Source organism: Gymnogyps californianus, chromosome 3 (genome assembly GCF_018139145.2).
Source record: "Gymnogyps californianus isolate 813 chromosome 3, ASM1813914v2, whole genome shotgun sequence".
NCBI classification, from domain to species: Eukaryota; Metazoa; Chordata; class Aves; order Accipitriformes; family Cathartidae; genus Gymnogyps; species Gymnogyps californianus.
The window spans coordinates 111,171,335-111,190,345 of record NC_059473.1 but is presented as its reverse complement, the minus strand read 5'-3'; the positions used below and the strand labels follow the sequence as shown (position 1 = coordinate 111,190,345).

The 19,011-nt window shown below is 39.9% G+C and overlaps 1 protein-coding gene across 1 annotated transcript in view; it reads right to left on the bottom strand.

Annotated features, from left to right (window-relative positions):
- The window catches only part of TAF1B (TATA-box binding protein associated factor, RNA polymerase I subunit B), a 50,620-nt gene extending 33,261 nt beyond the window's left edge, over nucleotides 1–17,359 (bottom strand). The window contains 8 exon segments of the mRNA XM_050894908.1: nucleotides 2,218–2,317; nucleotides 8,959–9,115; nucleotides 12,547–12,679; nucleotides 13,297–13,392; nucleotides 13,698–13,795; nucleotides 15,669–15,756; nucleotides 16,246–16,344; nucleotides 17,292–17,359. Of these exon segments, the coding sequence (XP_050750865.1) occupies nucleotides 2,218–2,317; nucleotides 8,959–9,115; nucleotides 12,547–12,679; nucleotides 13,297–13,392; nucleotides 13,698–13,795; nucleotides 15,669–15,756; nucleotides 16,246–16,344; nucleotides 17,292–17,309 (789 nt within the window). The 5' untranslated portion in view covers nucleotides 17,310–17,359.
- Between the last annotated feature and the right edge of the window lie 1,652 nt (nucleotides 17,360–19,011).

Here is a 19,011-nt window from a genome sequence, read left to right as displayed (position 1 = left end):
TTGTCTATAGAATATTATATACAGAACACCAAGGAGAAAAGAATGCAGGCTGTATTTTCAGGATAGAGTATTACACAATCTGACTTCCTGCTCCAGGACAATAACCTCACCTCTTGAATTTCTCAAAACTCAGATGTCAAAACTAGATACAGTAAGCTATTGGTAATCTCAGTGCTGCAATGAGCAGCAAGATCAGTTCTGAAACATAAGATGTAGGAAACAGCTGGTAAGGTTTTTGCAATTATCAGCCCAATGATGTAGTCAAAAATGTTAAAACTAAATAAACCGGAGGATGCATTACTAAAGGAATGTTGAAGGCAAAGTAGGGAGCAGATATTCCTAGAAAGAGGAAGCCACAATAATACTGGAGTGGCTAGAAAACAAACTGTACAGTAAGCTCACAGAATTTTACCTATGTATCTCAATGAAAACAAAGTTAAGAGATTACTTGATTAGTATGTATATCTACTTATACTTTGGAAGTGAGGGGTGCAGGTGTCAGTATCACAGACAAGCAAGATGGAAGTCAGAAGTTACACAGATTCAGCTTTTAGATCAGCAATTTCCTGTAAGCTAAATAGCAGACCACAGCAGATACAGATGCATCATAAGCAATATTAAGACAAAAAAAAAAAAAAAAAAAATCAGATTTGGGTTTTTTTCCTGGTTTGTGAAAAAAGGAAAGTGCATATATGCTATACAAGTGTTTAAGACAGAGGGTGAAGTGGCTAGACTTCCACTTCTATATAAAGGTGGAACGAGATTAAATTGACCAATTTGTGGCTCTCAAGTCATGAAGTCCTGCTCCCACATCAGGAGATGCTACAATCCATAGTGGAAGTGTGCTTATGGAGGGACAGTAGAATAATCCAAACCGACAGCTCTGGGAGAAAGTAAGCTAATAGGGACTGATGACATCAACTTCAGGACTGGCATCAGATCATCCTGCATGCCAGAAACAGCTCTATCCCAAAAAAAAGCAGTAGGATCCTCCAAGGGCAATTGTCATCTCCTCTCTGCAAACCAGATCTCTCACTTCGAGGCATGGTACAAGTTTTACAGCTGTGATTCATACGAAAACTTTATCTGTGTGATTTGTAGGATTGGGGCGGGGGGGAAGTATTTTATTTAGTCAGGCCAGAATACAAGTTCTATTTTGAGAGACAAAAACACCTGTAAAGGATAGAGGCAAAGAAGGACAGAGAGACTGAGAATTAAAAGAGTTTTAAAAAAAAAGTTTACACCCACATTTCAACCTAATGTATCTTTTCTATTAAGGAAAGGTCTAAGACAGAGAAAGAAATCAAGAGGTTTTATATTAAATTTAGGTCCTGATTTTTAAAAGTTGAGGTCATAATTATTATTTATCCAGACAGCATAGCAGTGGTATTAAAAAAAAAAAAAAAAAAAAGCTACAGATTAGCTTCTGAACAACTCACGACCCGCTGAATATAAGCTACATATTGGAGAACGGTAACATTACTTGCAACATCATCACTGAAGGCTTTGGGCTACAAACACCTTATAGCAGACCAAAACCTAGCTCTTCCTGTTAGCAGAATTGCTGCTTTCTGCTCTTAAAAGCTAAGATTTTATTTGCACGCTTCAAAAATCCATAATAAACTGTTTTTCTGCAACACAAATGCCAGTGGGCAATCGTTACCACAATACATAATAACCTTAAATAAGGGAAATTTACATTTTACTCAAGACTGTCCATCACTATTCAGCTTCTAGAAGGGCCATAACCCCTTATGTAGATTTTAGGTTTGATATATCTCAACCAGTACAGCAAGAAACAGAACAAGAGATAGCATCTAAACCATATTTTATGAAAAGAATATGGAATTACAAGCAAATTCAAGAGATACTTTAAATAAGCACCAAAAAGGATAATATATTGCCCTTAGACGTGAAGCCAAATCCTATTTCTGAGTGTTCCAAGAGCAGTTCTGAATACCTTTTTCTCCACAAGTACTTATTGATTTCGTTTTAACTTAGGTAATCAGCTTAATAAGACTGGTTAAAGATTAAAGCACTCCGAGTCACAGAGTGCACTGGTTTCTGCACAGGATCCAATAATGCAAAATATGAACTCTACAACGTAAGAATAGATTTAATCAATTTATTAGTACAGTGACCAAAAAAATTAAAATACCACAAGATACCTAGGTTTTGGTCATTTTTTTTTAATCTTTCCCTTTAAGAAAAAATTACCTCTACACAAAAGATCTTAAGATCAAGTCCACATAATTTCATCTTCTCTGGAAAATGCTGAAAAACATTCAAATATGGAATATGACCTTCAACAACAAACCTGCATAAAAAAAAATGAAGACCAAATCAAAATAGTATTTAGTATGACAAATGCATATGTTTATTCTAAAATTAATATACAAATCAACTTCTGATTTGAACTAACATCAGTATTATACTGCCTAAGCAATTCTATCTGAAGTCACACACCCCTAAATGCTCCATAGGACAAAAACCAGTTCAACCATTTAACCTTTAAGTTCAAGCTCAGATATGATGGACAAATGATAATGTTATCGCAGTAAGCTTACAATCAACACGCTTATATGGAGTTTATTCTGCACGTTCTTCAGCTACTGCATTTCCGAAACTGCTTTAAGCCCCCTTGGAATGGTATGGAATTTTTTTTTCAAAATTCTAAAGCTTTAAGTAGATTTTACTTTTAAAACACACTTTCTGCTGGAGGAGTTTGAGTCAGGTAATGTGGTAGGGAGGAAAGTCACAGAATGATGAGCAGATACACAGACCTGAAGCCCCATTAATTAGATCTGAATTCTGATTTTTTTTTTAAAAAGTATTATTTGGGTATGAATAGAAATTATTTTGTATACTAATAAATACAAAATAATTTAATTTTTATTTGCACCCAAATAATGCATTTTTTGTTAAAAACTGGCTTTGGTAAGTGGTTGACAGTATTATTTGGGATTTTTCTTAACTTTTTCATATATATATATACACATATATATAAAAGATGGGACCTAACAACAGATACCAATAAAAAGCCACCACCATACCAAACCCCTGCTTTTACCTAGCATCTTAGCTGACATTCACACCAGGCAAAGCAAGCACTGAACAAGTATGGATCCTCAAAAGGGAACAGACACTACTCTCATTCCAGATTAAAGCGTATTAGTGGTCTCCCACAGGACTAAGCTAGAACTGCGTTCCTGTCTCCTCTTCCCCAAAACAATTTTGTTAAAAGAGTACATTAAACTTGAATAAGTTAACATTTCAAACAGAGAATACCCTGTTCTTTAAATAATACTAGATTTGAAAACAATTTTCTCTCCTGCAAGCTGTGTTATCTGCAGTCTCTCTCTGATCTTGCTACATAGATGAGTAACTTCTTGGTCTACAAACTCTGCAAGTCCCTCCTGGGTTCCTACAGTGGTTGTAAGGCTGGGCTCTGCATCTGCTCCCAATGCCAGGCAGTACCTAAACACTTCAGTGCCAGCTGGATCCAATCCCACAAGCTGAAACACCAAATTCCTCATAAAGCACAGCAATCTGCCACTTTCATTCAAAATGCGTCTGGAGGACCAAAAAAAAAAAAACCAAAAAAAAAACCCCCAAAAAAACCCAAGGCAGAACAATGTCTTCACAGACAGAGCAGCCACTGTTGAGGAGGATTCACCTCCCTCCTGAGCCTATGGCAATTCACAAGCTCACCTTCCCTCTCCCAGTCCAGTGCCCTAATCACCACTTGTTGCATGTTATGTAGTGTATACCATTGAAGTTGACAAAAATTCTATTTAAACGCTAGTTACGGCAAAGTTTACAGTTACATCCTAATTTTTTTTAAACATTCTTAACTGAATTTTCAGTTTAATCAAAAAATTGAATTCAAATCGGGATTAAAATGAAAAGTGCATTTCTTAATCAAAACTCTCAGTTGGCATTCACCCACCATTTATGATTTCTGAAAAATAACAGCAATCTGAAAAATCACATTGACCAATGCTTTTTATTCTGAAGCTCTGCATATTAGTCTCTTAAATGAAGAGGTAAAAGTCGCTGCACAATCCTTTCTAATTAAATTGTGTGATGTACATTTTGCTAATGAAATTTCAGTAGCTTTCCTCAACCAGAGTAAACAGCATTTCCCCCTCCCGAGTGGAGATGTGCACTGGTCCGCATACTCGGTGAGGTTATCATCCAAACCCAGCACTATTTGCTTGTCCTTGCCACCCTGCCTGATCTGCTGAGCAGCTTGCACAACAGCTCCTTAGCTCATTTTAGTCAAGGTCAGCTACACTAAATTGAAGAACTTAAACTTGAGTGATGGTCTCACAAAATGGATTGAGCCAACCTAAAAGCTCAACATAACTAGTCCTACTTCCCTCCTCCTGGTCTGGCTGTGCGCTCCTGTTGTTCATCATCCTCTTCCACAAGTGTAACTCATAACAGCAGCAGAGGACTACTTGTTACCCTACTGCCAGAAAGAAGAGTTTCTTTCCCATCATCTAACAAACTGAGGAGGCCCACAGATGGCTCCAACAAGCGCAAGAGTTGGCAGAGGGAAGGGGATGCATCACACAGGCAGGAGGACAGAAGAAAGGGAAGCAAGACCTTCCTCCTTCAGCAGCAGCGACCCATTACTGGCTCAACTGGTGATAAGCTTTGGCTGACACGTGTTAAGGCACAATCACACAATTAGCAGTCAGATCTGAAGAGCTGGTACCAAGACACCGAGAGCAGCAACCTCCTGAGCCAGCACAGCAGCAGCTGGAAGAGGACAAACAATCAGGACCTTCCTTCGGGTGTGGTGTAGTGGTGATTGCAGCCAAACCACCCTAACAGCTTGCTGCCTCTGAAATGGGAAATCCCACCCTCCCTTCAGTCCTCTGCCACACGCTCCTCCCTGCTGACAAAAGCACTTGTGTGACTTCTCAGACAGAGGATTAGATCGAGAACTAGTCTTTTGTTTTCCAGGGTTTGATTTCAACCAGCCAGATTTCCAGACTCAGCTGACTGCAGGAACATTATGGCCAGCACAAGGCGGAAAGGGACTGCGATGAAGCGAATTAACCTGCGCTCAAATGTCCGGTGAAACCTTCTTTTGCAAAATTGTTTTTCTGCAGATCTACTTCTTTCAACTAATACACCATAAACTGGATGAATGCTAGTACCCAGTGCAAGAGAAAAGGCAGAAATGTTTATGTAGGGCCACAGCAACAGAAACTTGTATCAGCTTAAACAGATGCAAGAACCACATCCTTACACTGCAAGAGACAAGCAATGTCCATCAAAATGGCTTTTAAAAAAGACAGGAAGTTTTCACTAATTTGGCTGTACCAAGTCAAAGCATTGCAACTGTTTAAAGAGTAATGACATCTTTCCTAGCTTGAAATTACTGTCTCCATACAAAAGAATGCTCTTCTCTCTCAGGTTAAGAGTTAGTTTTATGTTCTAAAAATACATGAAACAGCGTAAATACCCTGTTATGAATACAATGTGCTGATGATTCAGGTTTTTAACACTTACTCCAAAAGCCCAGATTTGGAATAGCACTTCAGAACAGTTTCTTCTGTCTGCTGCTCTTCCAAACCTTTCATTTAATAGACATGATCAAAACACTTGTAAGACTATGTTGTATCAGTGAAATGCTTGAAAACTTGACTGGTAGATACAGCACATGGTCCATGTTCTTTTAATTACAGCAGCAGCATACATTAGTAAGGTCCAAGAATGAAAAAAAATCTTAGGTCCTCTGCATGCTACGAGGAAATGATGCATCTGTTAAAGCCACACAGTAATGCCACAAACTGATTACAAGTTTGGTCTTGCCAGCACAGCTAAGTATAACCTCATTTCAAAGGCATTAGTTCTCACAATCTCAAAGTCTAGCATCTTGAAACTTTTTCCAAAGCCAACAATTTTATTCATTATTTAGATAAATAATATACAGGATATGGAGTATTGTGAGACTATTCACAATGGAAAAGGATTTAATGTGTTGCATAGACTTGAGTAGAAGGTTGTTAAAAATGTTATTTTTAAACAAAATGTCCCTGTCAGAGGAGGTAATTGTAGTGTTTTTCTGCTAAGTGTGTCAAGTAGCAAGGAGGAGTATATTTTTGGTGTTGTAAATCCTTTAAAAGCTGGCAGATTGCCCTACCATGGTGCCTAAGCATGTATCATAAGGGAGGAGTGGTAGTCAGCTGACTTCAGGGTAGGGAGAAAACCAAACTGAGGAAAAAACAAGGCAGAACTTTAAGCACAACTGTAATTCAGCTGGTTTAAATAAAACAATTTGCCTATAAAGATTTAAAAGGTAATGCTGAATACTTAATGTTTTCTCTGCATAGTTTTCATCTCTAGTCTGTCGCTATTTTGATCTGTGTATCTTAATGCATGCAAAAATGTGAACATTGTCTGATTTTTTAAACTTAAATATTCAGAAGTTAGAAAAGAAGTCATTTATGGTAGTTCATGCAATTTAAAGTTCTTTCCCCTTCTTCATCAAACTTGTGAAAGGCAAAGACCTTAAGGGTAGGGAGGGAAGCATGATAATGTAATTACAGTCTTATGTAACTATCGTATCATGGTAAAACTTTGCAATACAAATGACATTCTTTTAAGCATCACTTTCTGCATTTAATTCAGTTCATATGTTCAGTGCATTTAAAGTCACTGAATCATTCCGATTTAGCCACTTTTAAAAGTATTATACTCATAAACTGTATCTAATTACATACCTTTTCATTCAAATAACCTTATTTCAATTTCCAATTATTAGTTTCTGACTATGCCTTTCTGTGCTATATTTGGTACTTGATTTTTTTTCTCTCCTCTTCCAGCTTTTTTTACTGTTTTCATGTTTCCTCTAAATCCTTTCAAGCAAGTGTGCTCAGATCTTAAGGATCTCAGTACAAAGGATGTTCTCCAGGTTCTGAATCATTTTCATGGATCTTTTCTGCAGCCCCCAGTTTTTAAAGTGCCAAATAAAACAATATACCATTAATATGCAAACAACACAATCTACCTTTCCTCTTAACAGTTGACTTTGACAGTTGGGGGTTTTTTTTTGTTGTTGTTTGGTTGTTTTTTTCCAAACCACACCATCATACTAAGACAGGAACTTGTGAGGATGGATTTGCCTCATATGACCCCACATGCTTTCCAGAGACAGTTTCCAAGATACAGTAACCAAGAACAGATACTTAATTATTCATTTTTCTCTCCAAACAGGATGGGCTAAGCAATAATTCTTTACTGTGAACCATTTGCTCCATCCCGGTAATTGCAATTTCTTACTTGGATTTTTGCCATATACAAACGTTATCAGACAGGATTTATATATTTATTTTCTAATCATTGACAAAAATACAGAGTATGCTACGGTAGTTCTGAGTCCTACAGAATTTCCGTAGGAAGACAGTAGTCAGTAATAAATCTTGTTATTGAAAACTAGTTTTGAGTTCTACTGTTTCTTAATCTATTCAATAAATACTTCTGTATTGCAGCATGCTAGTTTGAATTCTGAATACTGTGGCATTTTGCTGAACATTTTACAAGCATCTTTTATGCAACAGCATATCCAGTTATGCAAATATGCAACGGTTTGTGCAATTCTGATCTATGAAGGCAACAGCCACCCCCTAAAGTTAAATCAAAGGGTTAAACATTGTTTTGCATAGAAATAAATTAGCTAGTATTAACTGCTGTACTTTGAGACATACAAACCTCCCCTTTTTTAAAAGTACTTGCAAAAGAGCCTTCTTCAATAGCCATCCTTTTGGAAGGCTTGTACAAATCTAGAAAAGTGCAGGTGGAAGTTGGCACTCCAGGGGGAGAAAGGCCACGATGGAAGATCAGGCTTTAGGGTAAACTTCCCTTGCATTCATCACACTTTCAGCAGCAATACTAGTTATATGCACCACAGGTGGGGGATGATGTACTCACTGCCTTGCCTTTTAGCTCACAGGTTACATATTTGAAAAATAAAAATTAAAGAACTGAAATCTACTGTATCAACTGAATTTTGAATCAGTTTTTCCTTTATTTGGTCCAAGTTTCCAATTTGATTTGCCAACGTACAGTTACTTGAGTCTTTCTGTTCCTTAAATTTTGGCAAAGTAACATTTTTTCACCATCTTTTTAAAAATACCCAATATTTCAACACTTGTTAAGAAGGAGTATCAGTATACAAAAGGTCTTCCAATGAAAATCTAAGAATTCCTGAATTTAAACTATTTGGGCCTGATTTAAAATATTTATTGCTAACAAGAACAGTTGATGAATTATTTTTCATTCCTTAAGTAATAACGAATGTGTTCATAGCCTTGTTGTAGGGGGGAGAAGGGAACTGCATTGTCAGCAATAGTTTGACGGTCTCCATTTAGCATCAAACCTTATTATTAGAACATTTTATTTCTACTATATTAAAAGCTGTATTATTCTGAACACTGATAATTACAGATACAAAGATATGAAAACAAAAAAGGACTTCCTATATTAATTTCTGTGCCCAACTCCATTGCATGAAGCTACTTAGCTACCTTTCAGATCACTATATACTGCTGGTATCATTCGTATGATGACACTGATGTAAGTCCCGGAGAATGTTTACTCTTTTAATTCTGGCATGCTGACAGCAGCAAATGCAGCAAAAGTGTGACCATGCACACCTCCGGTGAATCTTAAGAAATTTTGAAGGAGAAGGATAAAAAGCTTCTTTAGCTCCAAAACCTTCTCCCTTACAGGTCTTTGAGATTCATTGCAATCAACAGAGGAGAACGTTCTCCAAAAGCTGCTGCACGAATTGTTATGTCAAAGAAAAGATAAGACAACTAAATACAGAGAACTTCCCACTATTACCGAGCAAATTAGTAAGAGGGCAATAGTACAGATCTAATTTTTTTTAAAATTATTATTTATAAAACTAACAAATATTTCACTAGAGACTATTCATACCTTAAGAGATCAGATAACGTCATTGGTTCTCTCAACCAGAGTAATGCCATGTAACAAAATGAAAGGGTCATTGGCATCGTCATCCTCAGTTTCTCCTTTTGGTTCTTCATTAAATACAAGCTACCATCTACTGATCCGGAGCACACAGAGGTGCTTTCTTGGGTTTATGTTAAAACAGAAAAAAAAAAAAAAAAAAAAAAAAAAGAGTAATTGATATGATATACACACGATCCATGGTAGACAGAAAACAAGATAAAGGAACATACAAGGACCCTTGTTCAGCAACTAGTATCATTTTGAAATCATTACTTTGAGTAGTTTGGTAGTTTGTGTACTTTTCTACTAAACAGCTTAACTCTAATTTATTCATCTACCACGATATGAGATGACAGGTAACCTGTTTCATAAACTGCTACTTCACTTGACTCAGACACTGGATCATATGAAGAGACAAAACTCCCTCTGGTACCCACCAAAACAGACCTTTTGTTGGGAACTACACTTAAATCTGGAGTTCTAGAAGGACATTAACTCCTATACAACATATAACTAGCAGTACTTAGGAGCTGGAAATACTATTTTCCATTTGAGAGATAAGGGAACAGTGGGGAAACAAGGGAAAATTCGATGTACTTAAGTCAATGCCTCAGAGTTGGGGATTAAAACACCATTTTAAACTTCAGCACAGTCAGGACTTTAACAAGAAAATGATTTACATTGCAGAAATTTTACTGAGGTTAAGGTGTGTATCCACCTGCCGTGATCTCTAGATCTCTGCAGAAACGTAGGTATTCTTTTAAAAAAACGTATCTAAATTCAATGAAGAAGAAACACCTTTAGAACAAAATACAGCAAATGGTGAAGGGGGGGGACGACGATGACAACAAACAACCAAACCTCCCTACTTCCTTACTGAGATGAATCACTAAAAACTAAGAGAAGCAGCAATGAGAAATTTAGTTTAGTAGAGTGATTTATGAGTCAGGAACCTTTTCAGCAGTGAAACCTGGGAGTTCAGGGAAGGAGGAACTAAAAAGAAAAGCCTCTCTTCCCTACATCATGACCCACCCAGGACAAACAAAAATGCATTTAAAGCACACCAGCACAAAATATCAGCATCGATTCCGTAGAGATTTTCTCACTGTGTTTCCCCACAGACTGTTCACCTGTTCAGACAGGAACAGCGAGGGCTGGATCCACAGCTCCCCAGCTGGGAGCTGCAGGGCCATGGCAAACAGCCTGCAAAAAACAGTTTAAAACTTCAGAGAGCTTGGCAGCTCCGTGGTTATGCTGGCAGGTGACAGCCAAGCCTGTAAGGTGACAGCGGTCAGCGGTAGAGGTCCAGCGCCCGCTGACAGGCGGTGTGAAGACAGGCCCCGCAGATATCGGGCTCCTGAGCCAGAACTGGTCTGTGATTGCCACCTACCGGCTCCTAAAACGGCGGCCAGCAGCACTATGGATCCAGCAGCAGGTTAAAAGAACCGGCTCAAACATACACCTCCTACAGACTAAGACAAAGTCTAGATGAGAGCATCCTACGAGGTCTATCATGTATAGGTGCGTCAGAGAACAAAAGCAGGAACATCAGTTAATCCTTTTAGTCAACAGTTTCACCTTTTACATGGATACTTGTGCTTAAAGGCAGCTTCACAACTGAAGCTTCATTATTAATTTCACATTCAACACAATTTAAAATAATCCTCATTATATTTGTGGCCTTAATGATGGCACACAATTTCCTTTTATTTCTTCCAGCTTATGCAAGGCATGACAACACACAGTTACACACATCTAATAATTTAAGAGTTTAATAGGCTTCTTTAGCAATATCTCAGCGCTATACTCAGTGGAATTTGCTATTAAACCTACACAAAAATAACAAAAAAAAATGCTTGCCGGTTGGACAAGCCTCTTAGGAAAAAAAGGGCGTTGAGTTTTCCAGTCTGTAGCAGTAACAGCTCAGTAAAAATGGCACAGAAAAGGAAACGTATGACTCTTCACAAGAATTTACAATTGACTAGAACGCATTTAGTATTACTTGTGTTAAATTTGAATATACAAAGCAATTTCTATGTTTGTTTGACTTCACCAAAATGTACTTTTAGTGTCACTGAACTCTTAATTCATTTCAAGTGCTTTTACTGAAATCGGTATGACTACTTAAAGCCAAATTCAATCTCTGAAAAAACAGACCAAGAACACGTTAAATTATGGCCTATCTTAAGACTATCTAGCTGTTCTAAAACTCTAAGAAACATAATTATAAAAGGCACAAGTACCAAGGAAGAAAGGAGTTCCTCTAGACATCAAAAAGGGGAAGAAAATTTAATGGAATATTTTCACTAGAAATTTTTCACTCAATTCTTTCCTCTTCATGTAATATATATTTGTGTAACACCCAAGATCTTCTACGTGTACAAATATACAGTGACTCTTTACCTGAAAATTTTGTCATTTTAATATATAAGGATAATAGGTACTCACGTTATATTCACAAAAATTTGTGTCACCATTTTTGCACCTTTTCCCTCTCTCTAATTCTGTTTGGATTTTTAAAAATTTCTTAATTTTTTAAATTGCTGCAGATCAAGTTTCTCATTCTGTTACCATTTCTGGACTTTACGAAATAAAGAGAAAAACATGAAAGAACAAGATTGCATTCCTCTGAGGGCAGACAGGCAATATCATAGAAGAACAGAAATGGGACATAAAGAGGGTAGTACATAACGGGAAAAAGAAACACTGAAACAGACAAAGAAGGAAAAGGCAAGCAAAGAATAAAGCAAAAAAGAAAAACCATGAGAAGTTTAAAATGCAAGCAAAAGTTCTCAAATGTGCCTTGAAATGTATTTCTAATATCAGACTTTGCAGCATTGCCTGGCATTGCACTTGCCCAGTAGCACCAAACACTCCAATTTTCTATAACATTTTAATTAAAATGTTTAGCATTCTGTAAATATTTTCAAGTTGATATTGTGAACAGAAAGGAGAAACTGATGGAATGCTAAAAGATTTTTGATAGAAGGGGTTATAGGAAAAGCAGTAAAAAGAATGCAGAGACAAAAGATAAAGAAGTACCAAAAATACTGTAAGGGAAAAAATTAGAAAGCTAACTATATCTATGGGATAGAAAAAAAAAACCCAAACCTCTCCCCCCCTCAAAAGAACTCGCTCATGATTTTTAACATCAAAGTCACGACTGACAGCTCTGCTATCAGCTAAACAAGTGCTTATTCTTTAAAGCTGCTGTGTTTGTGAACATCTAGCTTTGCATATATAATAGCAATTTTTTCCCACTCCAAACAGGAGGCATGGAGCAAACTCATTATAAAACAGAACTTCCTCTTGCATTTCCCATTGTCTTTCCAGGTCCTGTTCAACTTTCATCTCCTTGGGTGGGGGTTGGGGGGGAAAGTCTTCTATTTCTGGTAGAATATAAAGTACTCTAGTGGCGAACAGGACTGAAAACCTTAAACTTTCCAACCAGCTCCTCCAATTCATTGTACATGAATACACTTTATATATATTTATTTATATTAAAAAACTATACAAAAATGGTTTCCAGGTAGTTCAGTTCATTGCTCCTACCTGAGACCTTGCTAGTTGATGAGGCAAAGCTGCAATCAGTCTGTAGATCCCCCTCACTTTCAGAGAGGGACAACAAGTGCAGAAGGCTAGATTTCTCCGGTTCACTGTCCACATCAGTACTGCTATCGCAGACCTGTTTTTTGTAAATAAGTCATGGTATTATCTACTGTTAGTTACTGTTTCAATCTGAAGAAATCAAATAAAGCATGATAGATGCAAGATCAATAGTAAATGAAGTTTAAACCCAAATTGTTCACATTTCTACTTTCCCTATGAATCACCAGTGCGTAAAGAAACCCTGCAAAAAAGTATTTTTAAAGGATTTCTCAAGATAAAAACACTTCTAGTGATTACATTTCAATCTGCTACCATTAGTTGGCAGACCAGAAAGTTGGCAATACACAGAATCAAAGCTTGATGAAATAAGTAACTTCAAGAGAGCAGGCACAAAAGGATGGTAGCTGATGATGCATTTTGTATTGTAATTTCTGCTCTATCTACTGACTATCTATGCCAGACAAAGCAATATTTTTAAACAAGCAGTTTTCCATTTTCGGAGAAGTATTTGTCTCTTGAAATAGGAAAAAAACCCGAACAACAAAATGGACATGTGGAACCCTGTTTAGAAGACATCCTTCATACTGCAGTGACATTAACACAAACTAGATACGTAGCTTGAACAAAGGTTTCTGTTGTTGCTTTTTAAAAGACACCCAACATCTCATCATGGGATTTGAGCTTTTCACTTACTGATAACGCTTTGACAGTTTCCTCAGCTGGTCTGTTGCAATACGCCTGTTTGCTCTTCTGAAGGTAACACCTCCAAAAATTGTACAGAATTTCATCCTGATAAATACAAATGGATAGTGATTAGTACAAAGTTTACAAGATCATTAATTGCTGAGAGAACAGAGCGTAATTTCTAACTCAGGAATCTGAACAATGTTCCAGCTCTAATTTTATTAACTGTGATTTATAAACTATGTTTTAAAATTACCGGAGAAGCTAAGTTTGTTTTCATATGCTCAATGTTGCTCAATGTTTTTAAACAGGGAGTTGTTCGATTCACTTTAAAAATTACAATCTTTTAAAATAACACCTCCTGTAACACACACACAGAGCATGTACAGCTCACACTGACATCTACATACCTTCATTTGTGAACATACTCCCAATGCTTCTAAAGCTTCAGCTTGTTTCTTGAGTACAAGCTGAAAGCCTTCACAAACATACCATTCACAGCCTCCATCTAAGTAAAAAAGAAAAAGTATGGGGTTTTTGTTTGTACTGTTTTGGGGATTTTTTAACTTTATGCACACTTATTTCCACTTAATATTCTGTTCTCTTGGTATCAGGACAGAGACATGCCTCTCTATTTAATAATTTCAGATCCTAGAGCACAGACCAGCTACACTGAATACTCCATTAACTTATATTTATTCACACTCTCAATCAAGAAGAAAAGCTACTAAACAAGCACTGCTCTCCACACATTTCCCAAGAATAATAGATTTCACTATAACTTCTAGTGTGGCATTTGTAATCGAGTGGAGAGTTGTTAAGTGACCAGTTTTAAAATAACTGAGAACCTGTCATTAAAAAATGAAATATGATCATTTCTTTCCCATCCCTGGCACAGGCAACTGGAACACATTACGGTGGTGAGTCAGGCAAAAAACAACCAATATCACCACGTTCTTCACCATTCTCTCCCACAGAATCATACACATTTAAATGAAAGAAACTTTCTCATATATTCTGAGCTTCTAGCAAATCTCAGCACAACATGAATTTCATAAGGAACAGGCCTGCTCCAATCTATTCACTATTCCCTCAAACTGCATTACATTTACTATTCACCCTCACCTCTCTACATTTACAACTCCTTTTCTACAGGCTTTTGGTTTTAGAAATTTTCTCTGCATTTCTCAACTTCCTTTTCATTCCCTCCACACCTGTTCTTCATTATTTTTCCTTCCAATCACACCTTGCATCTCACCATCTTAGAAGTTATCTGCCCAAAGCTTCTGCCCCGCTTCAATGATGTTGGCTTTAACTGTTAACCACAGATACAGCTTACTCCTATAAATGCACGAAAATAAGCTGCCATAGTATAATGTAACTGCACTCACAGAAGGGACTGTGTGAAGCTAAGGATTTCTTTCTTAAGAAGCCTGCGGGATGGCTAATGACCTTCCTAACAGGAGAAACAGAAAGCATGAAGTGGTACACAGCTCAGACTTTAGGAGCAATACAGGATAAAGACAAGTGGAAGTGTTAAGGTTGTTCCCCTTTTCACACCTCCCTTCATTTCCACACAATTGTTCTTTTCAAAGGAATGTAGTAATCCACTGCCACCGCAGTGGAGCTGAGATAGGTCAGCGTATCAGAGACAAAGATAACCCTATGCTTCATTTGGCATTGTAATGCATTTTTGCCTTTTGAAGATGGCCACAACAGTAAAACATCTATCCAGCCATCACAGTATACATACATAGCTCCAGCAGCAGCCTTACCATAACAACCTTATGGCATATATCATCATACGTAATGACTACTATTCTTCTGAATCATGAAATTAAAAGTATAGAAGTGACTCTGGATGAAAGATGTAATATTGGTTTAGCTACTGTAACTGTATGAAATCTGTTCCATGTAGGTTTGTGTGTAGGTTACAGGGCCAAGTACCTGTAACACAAGCCAGACTGGCATTCTAAGAGCTGGACCACCGTCACATCTCACTTACGAAGACAGACAACTTTTCTGGTTTTGTGATAGCCATCACAAGGAAGGAACAAAGGGATCATCACATCCGAATGCATGCCACCAGTATCTTCAGTGAGTACTGGCTTCCACAAATCAAAGTGGCAATAAGTAACACATAGTTCTGTTCAATCCAAAAAAAACCCACCACCAGGCTCACAGATGTAACCTGTGGCTCAGGAAGTCACCAAAAGTGACCGCTGAAGGTTGTGACAGCATCTGGGGGGTGTATTTTGTTCCCGTTCTTACAGTCTTTCCTAGCTATCTACTTTTGGTCACCATCAAAGACATAATGGGCTAGGTGAACCCTGGCTGAACAGCCACTCTTATGCAAAATACAGAGAGAAACTCATACATACCAGTTTTTTCCTGCTTTCTTAAACCTTTGGAGATTGTCTGGATTCTTGCATTAGAAATAAAATCAGTGTTTACAACTTCTCTAGTTCTCTGCAAAACAGGAATATATCTTAGCAAGACAAAAAGCCAGGCCTAACTTGCAGAGATTGCCCCATCATAAAACATAATGGAGGAACTTGTTCAAATTTCCTAAACTAAAGGGAGAGAGAACACTCTGAACTTTTCATTCAGAAATTGCAAAAATAGAGAATTACTATCCTGGACATACAGGTGACGTGCATCAGGGTTTGCCTACACTGGTACCGTACTAAAGTGCAGCAATACCCAGGCAATACTTCTAAGGCATCTAGACAGCATGCCGGCGCTACAGCAACACAGCATCTTAAGATGGCTCTTTTAAATTCTGTGATTTCAAGGAACACTAGTTTTAAACAGTGTCAAGTAAAGCATGAAAAAGGAAGAATCACAATACTGCCTTCAACTCCTAATGCCAAGGAGAAAAATCTAACATTTTCTTAATATAAAACCAAGAAGCAATCAAAATAAACCTTTTCCAAGGCCAGTAGCTTAGCTTTTTACCTCAGTAACATTGTGGCAAGATCGGCAATAAAATCTGCCTCCATCAGTGATACCCCAGTTTACTTCTGAACATTGGGCACAGCGTTCATTAAAATCTCTCTAAAAGGAAAAAAAAACAACGGAGTTTCACATGTCTTCAAGTAAAACAAATGGCACTATTACTTAGCTACTGCACAGCTTTTGAGATTATTCATAGAGGAGAACATTTATGCCCTTTATGTTAGCTCTGGTTGATAACAAGTAATCATAGCATTTGCTATCAGTCATAGATAACTGTGAACAAATACTTTTAGCTGGCAAGCATCAGCTCTTGTGTATGTGAACATTAGAACAAGAGGAATAATAAACCACACCTAGCGTGCACACGACGTGGCTTGGAAAAAAACACCCATCAGAAATGGAAGCAGAGACAAAAAGTAGAGAGCGGGAGACGAAAGAAAAAATAAATTTCTAGAACTGTGAAGAAACATATGCAGCGGAAGAAAGCCTGCACAAGTCGGTGAAGAAACGTGCCGGGAGAAAGGCAGACTTCCCGGAGAAACCGGAGGAGAAGGAAGGAGAAAAGAGGGAAAAGAACAGATTTTTTAAAAGCGTTTTTCAGAAGCACCCCACACGAGCGTGCTGGGGACGGGCGCGGGGGACGGCGGGCGGCAGACCCGCGGCCCCTCACCGGCCCCCGGCCGGGACAAAGCACCGCCACCGCCGGCTGCCGCGCACCGACCCCGCGGCCGCCACGCCGAGGGGTCCGGGCAGGGCCTCGCCCGCCGCCCCCGGGCCTGGGCCTCGGCCGTGCCCGGCGGGCGGGGCGGGACCGGGCCGGGCCGGGCCGGGCCGGGGCAGGCAGCGCCCAGCGGCGCCTCCGCTCTCCCGCCGGAGCCGCCGAGCGCCGCCGGACCCCCCCCACCCCGCAGCCCGCAGCCGCTGAACGCCCGGCGGGGAAGCGCCTCCCACGCGGCCGCAGCCGCCGCGCTCCGCCAGCTCCCTCCGGCCCAGCGAAACCAGCCGCCCCCACCGTTCCCTGCGCCGCGGAGCCGCCCGGCCCCCACCGTGGCCTCCTCGTCCATGCCGGCAGCCGCCCCGGGGCCCACACCGTGGCAACCGCGCCGAGCGCCGGCACTGCGGGCCGGCCTGGAAACGGCAGCCCTGGCACTTGCGTTCCGGGCCCGCCGCGGGGGCCGGGCACCCCCGGCCTGGCTGCTGCGGGCGGCCTCTCGGTTGTCGAGCCTGCCGCCGGCGGGGGGCTCGCCATCTCCCGCCCGCTCCTCCCGTCTCCCCGCGCCGGAGAGCCCTCGGCGGGGTGGCTGGAAGGCGCTGAGGGACCTCTGCTCCCCGGTGCTGCTGGGGGTGGCGATGGGGGGGCTGCGTGACTCGGCGCTGCTCCCGCCGTGGTGGCCCACACGGGCCCCTGGGGGACAGCAGGGCACCGAGGGGACGTGCGGCCCTTCCCTGCTGAGGGAGTGTGGGCGCTTCCCCGCTGAGGGGACATGGGTGCTTCACTTCAGAGGGGACTTCGGGCGCATCCCCGCCGCGGTGTCCCGGGGACCCGAGGGGACACATGCCCCTCCAGCCCCAGCCCACCGCCATGCCTCTGCGCTGAGCCTCTGCGTCCTCACCCGTGTGTCGCCCTGGCTGGGCGCACATGGCGGGTGACCACTGAGGCCGTGCAGAAGCTGTTGGAAGGGAGACTGCTGCTGCCTGTACAAAAGGAGGCCGCAAGAACTCATTTAACTATGTAAAGTGCTTAGAGATCCTTGAACGAGGGAAACTATGATTTGAAATTCGCTTTCAATTAAAAAAAACAACACCCAAACCTCCAGATCTTGATGTAGGTCTCTAATTTCTTGCACGCTAATAATAACGTTTAAAGATGTCTAAACACTGAGATCTGTTATTGCAATGAATTTGCCCACAAAATTGGAGAACAGGTTTAGGCCCCTTCTTAAAAAAAAAAAAAAAAAAGGTCCACTAAGTGAAAGCATGGGAAAAAATTAAAGCTAAAATATACATAGAAAGAGGTGAGGCTGCCTTGACAGCTGTGGTTACATTGATGTTGGAGGATATGTACAGAGCTAGAGGGGAACTGTTCATGTTCAAGAAAAAAGCTATTACTCATACCAACTGTGATCTTTTTTCAGTGTGGGATGAACATTTGTAACACCCATTAAAGAGAATTACGCATGTAATTCTTGACATGTTAAGAAGGTGATTGTCAGCCTCACAGAAATGTAGCTAATACTTTGATGAAACAGATCCTACTTGTGATTTTAATTTCCATGTTTTTTGTTTGTGGAAATACTGTTCTGGGAAAGCAAGGCCATTTTGTGTGACAGAAAGAGTTTGATCTTTTTCTAATGAATTTCTAAGATGAAATACTACCTTGAAAAAAATCAGAGTAGCTGTATCTGTGACAAAACAGCAAGAGTTGTGTTCCAGTTCAGAAGATAAGGCATTGCTCCTGCTGAGAGCAGTGCTCGTGTGTGACTCGACGCTGTGAGCAGGCAGTGGGCCTGCTCAGTGGATTTAACTAAATTGAAGAACTTGTTTAAATTAAGCGTGGAAGTGACTGCTTTGATGAGGCAGGACCTCGGAGATAGGACTTCTGTTTTCTAATTACAGCTGGTCAAAAAAAAATGTTAAAGCATAATCACAGGACTCTGCCAAGTTGTCAAAACCAGAACACTTCATATTCAATGGCAGCAGTTGAAGATAAGCACGACAAGAAGAAAAGTGTGGGTGACTGCACGGGGAACTATATTGGTGTAATTC